Source organism: Antrostomus carolinensis, unplaced genomic scaffold (genome assembly GCF_000700745.2).
Source record: "Antrostomus carolinensis isolate BGI_N321 unplaced genomic scaffold, ASM70074v2 scaffold5093, whole genome shotgun sequence".
Taxonomy (NCBI): Eukaryota; Metazoa; Chordata; class Aves; order Caprimulgiformes; family Caprimulgidae; genus Antrostomus; species Antrostomus carolinensis.
Genome location: NW_010304329.1, coordinates 1 through 10,155, shown reverse-complemented (window position 1 = coordinate 10,155; position 10,155 = coordinate 1). Strand labels below are relative to the sequence as shown.

At 41.1% G+C, this 10,155-nt stretch overlaps 1 protein-coding gene across 2 annotated transcripts in view; it reads right to left on the bottom strand.

The window, feature by feature from the left end:
• Positions 1-4,089, bottom strand: part of NTNG1 (netrin G1) — a 147,861-nt gene extending 143,772 nt beyond the window's left edge. For both annotated transcript variants that reach the window (XM_029084118.1, XM_029084119.1), the window contains exon 1: positions 3,844-4,089. In XM_029084118.1, coding sequence (XP_028939951.1) covers positions 3,844-4,089 — 246 coding nt within the window. The remainder of the gene's footprint in view (positions 1-3,843) is intronic.
• Between the last annotated feature and the right edge of the window lie 6,066 nt (positions 4,090-10,155).

The following is a 10,155-nucleotide window of genomic DNA, read 5'->3' as shown; positions in this document are numbered from 1 at the left end:
CCGCAGAAAGCAAACGTGTATCATCTGCCAGCATGTGTGCCTTGCCCTAAGCAGCTAGAGATTGCTTTAAAACATACAGGGGAGCCGGAGGTGACCAGTCAGCCCCTCCGTGGGGGGCTGGTTATCTCACAGGCAGAAAAAATACTACCTGTTGGGGAAGGATGCTGTCACATCCTCCTTATAGACACAAGGAACTCCACGGCCAGAAACCATGAGCGTTCACTGCTCTAAGCCATTCATTTGTTTATATATTTCTTTCACGCATCTCTCATCTCAAGCAAAATCCCTTCCCAATCCCTAAAAATCCTGAGTGACTTTAAAATTGATGAGATTTTAAACAAATAATAATTTGGAGGGCTTTTTATTTGGCTTCTGCTTTTTGAGCTTCTCAGTTTCATTTTCAAAGTTTTCTCTGCAGCTATGAGGACGAAGAAAATAAAGATGATGTTTTAAATGAAAGCTGAGAATCTCACATAATCATAGGACTCGAGGGGTTTGAGGTTTCAGAATAATCTCACGAGTTGTCAATACTGAATGTCACTAGAAACGACAATGTTATTCTCAGAATAGATTGCATAAAAGCAATTGTGGGATAGTTTTCCTGCTGCGTGTTCCCCGTAATATCTGTGGATGCTGTCCTGGAGGGATGACCCAAATGTACTTACAAGTGGTGAGCTGCCACATGCTGGGTTTAGCTACCAACCAGACAAGTGTTGCATTTTGCAACAAATTGGCATGTACAAACCTCGTTATTTGGTCTGTTGACTAAACGAGCTCACAGAATAAAAATTTATAATGGACTCATAAGAACATTAATTTCATGGGGAATATGCATAAATAAGTAGGAGGCAAAATTTGCCTTTAACTGTCTATCTCCTCTGTATTGTATGCTTGTGCGCACTGCATTAAACAATTGCACTGTGCGTCCTTGCAGACTATTATCATCTCCCTCTCGCAGACTGCCTTAGATTTTACCATAATCTCCCAGCAGGACTTGGGTGAACCTCTCAGTCTGGTTGTTTCAGGGATATTATCCATACTACACTGATAGCTGACACAGACTCAACAGCTAGCACCTTACTCTGTATAGTCTGTGGTGAACAGAAAATTACTAAACCTGATCGGAGAACTGATATGGAAACAAAACGAGGCTTCTTTAACCTCCTCCTCTTCCTGCAGAAGCAGGCTCAGCTGTTGGTACCTTTGCTTATTGTTAGGGTATCTGAAAGGACCCTGATCTCCTCCAAGTTAGCGTTAACCAGAGTTGAATAACAAAACATTGGTATGGGTACAGGTTTAGCATGCAAATATCCAATACTCACAACAATAAAACCAAGCATTGTATGAGTCAGTTTGGCACTTCATCGTGCCAAAAAGAAACCTTCAGATCTCTGTCATTTCAAATTCAGAATTTTTTTAGTGCAAGAATATGCCTAACATGAATGCACTCTTTTCCACTGCCCACCTTCTCCTAGTATGTCAGTGCTGTCTTCTTAACTCATTTTCTAAAACTAAAAATGAACACAAAAAAAACCCCAACAACCTCCTCACTGGGAAATGCCAAAGGCTCAGCCCTACAAATACGTAAAACCTAATTTTGAAGGAAATGTGTAATTTCTACATGTAGCTATAGGACAGATAGACATAAAGCATTTTTAGGGATGAGTGCCCTGCTGCTGAGCAGTACCTCAGGAACGTCAAATATTTCTGTTGTTTTTCCTAATGTTTTGAGTAAGTCAAGCCATTATCAATGCATATCTGATTATAGTGCATGTGTACAATATACATCTATATAGAAAGGAAATGCAACACTTTATCAGGGAGTCAGTCTGCGCTCACATGACTAAATACATGCCTTCATTGTGCATGCTCTCTCTCTCCTTCTCCCCAGTTCTTACTCTTTCTCTACTTCTCGTGTCAGGATTCTGGTGGCCACCTGCATCTCAAGAGCTTAAGCAGCAAGTGAGGTACAGCTGTAACCTCAGGTTGTTCCCAAGCAAACTTTCATCCCCCACCATAGCATCAGGGACCTTGCTAGGTCAAACGCTTTCAGGGGGAGTTCTGGCATCATTTTTAATACTTAGATTTAAACAAAATGTCTTTGGTTTTTGTTTAAAATAATTATTCTAACTAGAAGTGGACTGTTAACCAGGGCATTCAGAAACTTAAATTACTTAAGACAGGAACTGCTGCAGTGTTTATCTGCAGTAAAAGGAAGAAACAAATTTTGCTGGGCCATTTTCTTTGCATTAAAAGAACAACTTTTCTTATTCACTGCATGATGAGTTACTAAGTGTCACTGATTGAAGGCTAAATCACAGCTATTACTATTCTGAGGGAGAAAACACATTTCAGGATAAAGACTGTATTAGATAGAACACGTTGCATTTATTTGTTTTTAAACAGTGGCTGCTTGAAGCTGCTTGGAGGTTTAGAGTGTCAAAGCCATGTCAGCAGAGATGGATTAGTGGGCAGAGAGCAAGTGGTGCAGTCAAAGGTTCACAGTGAATGTAATTTATTCATGTAGCTCCGCAATTTATCACGTGGTTATTACCATAATGTACGTGGGAAGCAGCTGCATGCGTGCACATAATGCCCTAAATGTATGTGTGGTTGGACCTGAACTCCTTACAGAACAGTAGTGGTTGAAAATGATACCATAAGGCATTTAGAAGCAAATTTCCTTCCTGTGGGGATGCTGTCAAGCAGCAATGATGATTCGTACACAGGCAAATAAATATCTTGTAGGCTTTTCTCAGTTATGATAACCTCACTTACCAGAACTCATTGGTTTTTCAAATCTAAATTATGTAGGTAGTGTGATGTACATTCACGGTGCTTTATTAATAGACATAAGTACTTACCTTTTGCATCTCAAACTCACATTTTCTAGTCAAGGGAATGCTGTATTTTCCGCTCAATATTTAACAGAAATATTCAGTAGTAAAGAAAATTAATTTTCTATGTTTGTGAGAAGAAACAAGTTTCCTACAAGTTGAAGATTTCCTTTAACTGAAATGACCTCTTACAGCACAACCTATCAAACACTTAGGAGCAGCAGAGCTGTAAAAGGTTGATCTACATAGTGCCTACCTCCTTCTCGTACCTGTACAATTGCTTACCGAGCCAAATATTTCCAAAACTAGTCTAATTTTAGGAGCATCTAAATTAAGGAGCTTGATTTTGATTTCTCTTAGTTGGCTTGAATACCTACAGCTTCAGTTAAAGAAGAAAGCTGTCAGTAGTTGGTAGAGCTGGCACCCAGCTAAAGGTGTTTCTTATTGCACTGTCCCGACATGCAGGTATGTACCTGCTGTGTGCAGTAGCAAGGTTCCAGCAGTGATGCTGGTGGCTGCGTGGGCTTGCTGGAAAAACTCCACCAGCCTATCTCCCACCACCACTTTCTAAGGTTCTGCAGTTTGAATTTCTAACAATCTCATGTTTGGAAATGCTGAATTATACCATGCTATGATGCTCTCAGGCGATCATATTAGAACCAATTCACTCAAGTCTTTTATGATCCAGGCAAACACACTCCAGCTACGGGTTAGCACACTAGGAGTTTTATGCTGCTTTCTTCTAAGTCATTAAAGTCGACCTAGAGAAAGACCGAATTCGGACAAAGTCAAGTTAGGTCCCTATAAGTAGGAACACTCATTGCCCGGTTTGATGGACTGCTCAGCATTTTGTTCAGCAGAACCTTTCACATTTGGAATGTGTATTATCTGCATTATGATGCAGATTTTCTTGGAGAATTATATGTGTGCTACAGGGCTTCCTTTTTGAAGCCGTCTATCACAAATACATACCCACTAATTATGCAAAATTAAAAGCTTGCCTTACCATTGCACAGAAAGTCTCGGGAGGATCTCCACATGTTATGTCTGGGGGATCCAGAGTCACTTTTACATATTTGATCATGTCTCTGGCTTCCGGCTGGCAGGCCATGTAATCCCACACTTTTCCTTCTTCCGTGTAAATCTGAGTCTTACACACGTCATAGTGTCCCCACACAGAAGGGTAGTGCTGCATCATGGAGGACACAGTAACCCAGAGGGCGTGAAGTGAGAGGAATCTTGACAAATACATTTCTAAATCCTTTTATGTCACCTTCGTAAGGATGCTCAGTACTGGCGTACGTGCAGTCTATAGATTATATATATATATATATATATATGTACATATACTTGTATATATTTTATAAAATAGGTTCCAACTCAAACATGAAGCATTAGGTTAGGGTGTTTGTTTCACTAAGTTGAAGACTTTGGTAGAAGCCACCCAGACCCCGATGACAGCCTTTCACAGCAATGCAGCACTTGTTCCTTGTCCCATAACTTATCTGTCAGGGCTTCTTGTAAAAGATGTCCAATAGCAGATAATAATTTGTGAAGTTGCAGGTCTTCAGCTACACTGTCGATAACCCTGAGTGATCCTCCGTGTTCAGGGCTTGCAGGTGATGCCCAGACGTGCTGATAAATCAGTATCCAAAGGAAAAGGATGAGTGTCTACACACTGGTGTTTGTTTCCCATCAATCATTCTTTTCTTCTGGCACCAGCACCCTTTTAGAAACAATAAGAGTTAGAGTTATTGTCCAAGAATCAATGCATTACAAAATATAGGATATGTTGACATTTTGAAGGTTTGATGCAATATAAAGCAAATTGGTATAATATGGATAACCTTTACTGTGGGTGCTGTGCTGGAATGAGCAAACTACCAAAATCATTCACAGTGAAAAGTATTTTGATGTGAAAGATTTAACTCTTCTATAACAAAGACAAATTTATAACATTCCAGGTGAGTTACAGGTTTCTGCTTCCAAAACTGTATTTTTACCCTAGCAAAACCAGAGAGCAAACTGCGGAACACAACCATTGCCCAGATTGTGCAGGCAGGGGAGCAGGCAGTCCAGCATTGCAGGGCAGCAGCAGGAAGGCTCTTTTATTAAAGTGACACAGAGACGGGTATCAGGGCTACCAGGTGCTGATAGTGTCTTGGCAAGAGGACCTCAGCAAGCTCCAACAGCCTTATGTTCTTATGTTTCTTATATTTTGTTTGTTTGTTTTTGGAAGAGTAACAAAGATATTGTAAGCACACTTCAGTTTCCTTGAAATTTCAAAGCTCGCTTGTTTGTTTGTTTTTTCCCCCTTTGAACTGCAATTTACTGATCACACTGATGATAAGCTACTGATAAAGATAATGGTTCATTTGTAGCTTACTATAAGGATGCTTTCCCCCTCTGTTATGGCAGTCTGATTTTCCTAGGCTCAGGCGTGGAGGTACCTGTGTATTCAGTGTTTATTTCGTAGCAGATATATCCCCTTTCCTCACTTCAGAAAGCAACTAGAAATTCCCTTGATTTGTATCACCTCTATCATATTATTACAGGCTTAAAATTCTAGGATTTTAAACGACTTAGAAAATGCATTTGCTAAAAAACACAGGTAAAAATACAAATTATGTACGAGGGAAACTGCAAAGACTGAGAAAGTACCCTAAATGCAGACAAGGAAAAACAGGGCTCAGAACTCCAACTCATTTCTCAGCCTGCGCCTGGCGTCAGCCTGTGCCAGCTGAGGATGGGGAGCCTGGGCACTGGGCTCTCTGCAGGAGGAAGATTTCAGCCAGCCGCCGCAGCACCTCTGCACTCCTTTTGTCTGGATGCTAAAATCTAAGCAAACCCGTCAGACAGATGTTAAGAAACAACCATAAGTCACTACTTTATGCAGCCGGCTTTGTTTGTTCCCAGTTTTAAATTATACTCAGTGTGATGAACCCTCCTGTACCCCAAAACCACGGGAAATGGTATGTGACCTGTGAGCTCCTTAGCATGTCACTTTGGTAATACACATTTTCAAAACTTATCCTCAAACCTATTCGCAAACAGCCTCCCTATATTTAAATAACGCTTCATCTTAAACTGAGCTAAACTACAGACACTAAGAAATGCCAACAGATGGTTGAATTGTGTTTCCATAGTGAAGTAATTTACAATAATTGCTGTATGGACATAAATGCAATTTTCCATTATATTCATTTTATCAAGTGTTACCATACAACTCTCATATATTTTATCAGAATATGCAGAGAATATCTGAACTTTCATGCAATAACAATTCTCAATTAGTTCAAATATATTTAAGCTTCAAATCTGAATTTGACACAAAAGCAGAAATATCTAAGACCAAATTAAAATTAAATCTTTAAGAAGCACACTGTGTATTTGTAGCAACCTTACATTCTGTTTTGTTTTCAGTGGGAATGTTTACTTATTATCTTGGAATTCAGTAATTCAGAGAACACTTCCCATGTCATTCTAAAGACACTTCATACTCTTTAGTTCTTTCCACTGTATTTTACTATTTTGTAGGGGGAAAAAACACCCCCAAGACCCCATAGCTTAGAACAGTCATTACACAAAAGGGAAACAACTACTGCGCTAAAAAAGGAGCCAAATTATTTTAAATTTGTGGCAAATCAAAAAATACTCTGTATTAGAGAAGACTTGATCAGAGCTAGAATAAGCAGTAGGTGAGTATCATGTTTATGCGTAGAAATAAGAAGTTGCTGAGTTTAATTATCCTTAGACTACAAGCCTGTATATTCAGGCAAAAATGGATTTGTTTTCTTCAACATTTTCCTTGCTAGATCTTCAGTTACCCATAACCTTTTATAACTGCCGAGACTCAGATCCACTAATAAACAGGACTGGATAAGACTAAAATAATGCGAAGCAAGCCACTGCCTTAACACACTGTGCTAAAATACTTCCCATATAACGAATTCTCATTAAAGTAAGCCAGAGTCATAATGATGGTCGTTACACAGAATTATAGACTATAACATCGATCGAATTTAGTGCACTGACAAGGAAAAAGTGCAGAGGAGTGCAAGACATCTGAGCATTAGGCAGCTGTGGCAGTGTACGACAGACATTCCTGACAAGAAGCAGCCAATTATAGCTTAAATTTCTGGCATATAACCAGTTCTGATTAATAGTTTTCCATTACATTACAGACATATTATTAATGTATTAAAAATGTCAAGCTTTGGCAAGAACTAATACGGCATGTCTCAGTTAGTCTGCAATGTCTTCTTTTAATGAGCTTCCATTGATACAGAGAAAGATATTGACCAAAGCACATTAAGGATCTTGTGCTGAGCGCTGCTGGGGCTTTTCTGATATGCTACAAGATTTGTCTTGCTTATATTTATTCCTGCAGAGTCACTCACAATATCCATTCTACATTTCAGTGCTCTACTGCTAAGGACATATCTATTTGATTATTCTATTAAAAAAAACATTTAGAATAACACTTCTGAAGTCCACAGCCGTACCAGTTGCGTAGCACTAAGTCTCTAGCTGTGGGCAACACAAAGCAATGTTTTTTTGTCCCCAGTAATGCCTGTGCATTTGGCCTTACAAAAAAGCAATCAAAAAATCAGGAATAACTAATGCCTCACACCCCAATCCCCTGCACTCTGCGGTGGTCTGCCAGTCACACACCCTGGGTGTTGGGGGTCTGCAGGGGTGGCAAAGAGGGAGTGACATCCTTTCTGACTGAGGGCAAGGGAATGGTGAACTGCTGGAAGGACACTAGCTAATATATGCAAAGCCTCGGGAGCACGCTGTTCCTGGCGATCTCCTTTGTGGGACAACAGTGGTATGAACTGCAGGACATTTTGGGCCTTGAACGTTGCCATAGCCTCTGCAATGTGGAAAACACCGGAGGCACTTGGGAGGCACCAGTGCTGAATGAAGGCCACTTCTGCTGTCACTGCACTGCTCCATCTGCCAAGTGCTGGACGTTCAGGCCACAGCGAGTATGTTATAGTCGTTTGTGAAGAAGGGTACACAGCTGACCCAGACTAACATCAGCTGTGAAGGATGCTCTGAGCACACACAACACTTTCCAGGTGGGTAAGTCACACCTTCTGCAGCATTTTAATTGTGGAGCCTGAGCAGATACCCCATTCACAAACCAGCTAAAATGCATCTTGGCAGAATCAGTGCTGGCAAAGAACTTCAGATCTAGGCAGGGGTTGTCAGCAAACACTCCTCCTCTGCCTCCTTCCATCACGGTGAAAATCCACCCCCTTCCCCACATAACTCTGCACACAAGCCGTGTCAGCTGGAGTCCCGCACGAGCTCCCTGACGGGAAGTCGCTGTGCAAACCGTACGGGTGGGCTCCCAGCCTCCCTCTTTGGCAAACAGCAAGTACGTGAAGGAGGTAATAAAATAACAAGCGATCCCCTCTCACACAGACCATGCATTGATAAAGTGTATGCTGCCATCGGGCACGAGTAAGAACAAGGGCCAATCCCGGTTATTATCATGCACGGCAGCCTGAGGCTAAAATCATTAAGTAAGGCAAGGAGTGCTGGCTGTCACCTCCCAACACTGCATCTGCAAGAACAGGTTTTTTTCCCCGAAAGGAAACGTGTTTTAAGTTTGTATCCCTAGCAGCTTCACCAGGTTAATGTATCTAATCAAGCCCAGGTAAGATTCTTTGTGTCTACTCCAGTTATTAATTATGTAAAGACAAGTTTAGAAGGTATGAAATAACGTGTATTACAAAACAGAACTAGTCCTCATAGCTGCAAGTTACAACACTTAATAAAAACCAAGTGTTTTATACCTTGCTTATACCTAGACAAATTGAGAACCTGGTACATATAAAGTTCTGATATTTAAAAAAACCCCAACCCAATGTCTTTTATAAATGCAAAATTATTCATCTATGCAAAGAAGAGACCCTATATTTAACGATTGCCATCATACTTGCATGAAATACAGTATATTCCAAACAATTGCTGTGGTGCCTTTGGACTCAAATGCCGCTCCAAACAAAGTTTAGGTTCTATTTTTATCCAGCTTATTTAACTATTTAGCAGAAAAAGATTTCTTTGCCTCAGGAGGAATTTAAAATATCAATAACTATTGGCTGAAGAAAATAAAATACAGTGTTGTGCTACCAAAGAACTGGGATTCAGCACTATACCTAAAATATATATGGTTTCCCCACATCATTCTTTGCTGAGTGACACCTCACACTACTGCTGCCATTACTTGCAGAGTAACATCAGCTGTCAGCACACGGAGTGAAAACACTTCTGCTATTTAAATTTTAGAGCCTTCATACGTAGCTGCTTTAAGTTTTCCCTCTAGAATCATTATAATTGTGGCTTATTACCCTAAGTATCTCTGTACTTAGCATTAATTTGTTCTGCAAGTTCTTCCTCTCAGAATTTAGCATTTGGGGTGGTTGAAGGTTTTCTTGGTCATTATTTTTTGCTCCTCAGGCAGTGTATCCAGGGTACAGGGCAACCAAGCTTTCAAGTTGTGGTGTGAGCTGGTGACTTTCTAAAACCTGATGAAACTGTAAGTTCTTAGCTTCAAAACTGCATGAAAATGAAAGCCTCATGGACCCTGAATTTGTTCTGTGCTATTGCCAGAGTTCACATACGTAGCTAGAAAGTTGGTGCCACTTCTTAACAGTGTCACAGGGTTGAGAGTTGATGGCAAAGTCCATGACTCCATGAGAACATCGCCACTAACTGCTGAAAACTCTCTGGTAAACGTCCTCCAAAAATATGCCAGAAATCAACCTTTATTTTTCTTTCCAAAAAACCCCAAACAAACCAAAAAACCCACCACACACCAAAAACAAAAACCAAGCCAGATAAAGTTCTACTGTGGTCTTCTTCCCTTCGATGAGCTGCCCAGGCCACAGCTTCTCATTCTCAACCGCATTGTCCTCAGGCAAGACAGTGATTTATTCTCTCTTTAAAAGCATCTCCAGCGGTTGTTTCGCTCCCTGTCTCTGCTAACATCTCCGCAGAAGGCTGGCTCCGAGCACCGCAGATCCGGAATATCAAAAAGTTGATTGCAGAACAATAAAACTATATTCGGCCGAGGCCAAAAATGCACACGCACCAACTTCGAGAGGACAAAAGCGTCCGTTTCATCGGGTTTAGCCGATCCGCGCTGCTCGCCGCTGCGTGGGGTTTCTTCAGGGGTGGGGTGTGTGTGAGCGGTTGGCAAAGCTGCCTGCGGTTGTCCGCGCAAGGGAAGGAACCGTTTCCAGGACGAGTACCGGGACTTGCCCGCTGCTCCTTGGCCAGCGGGGTTGGTTCTTCACCGCCGCCC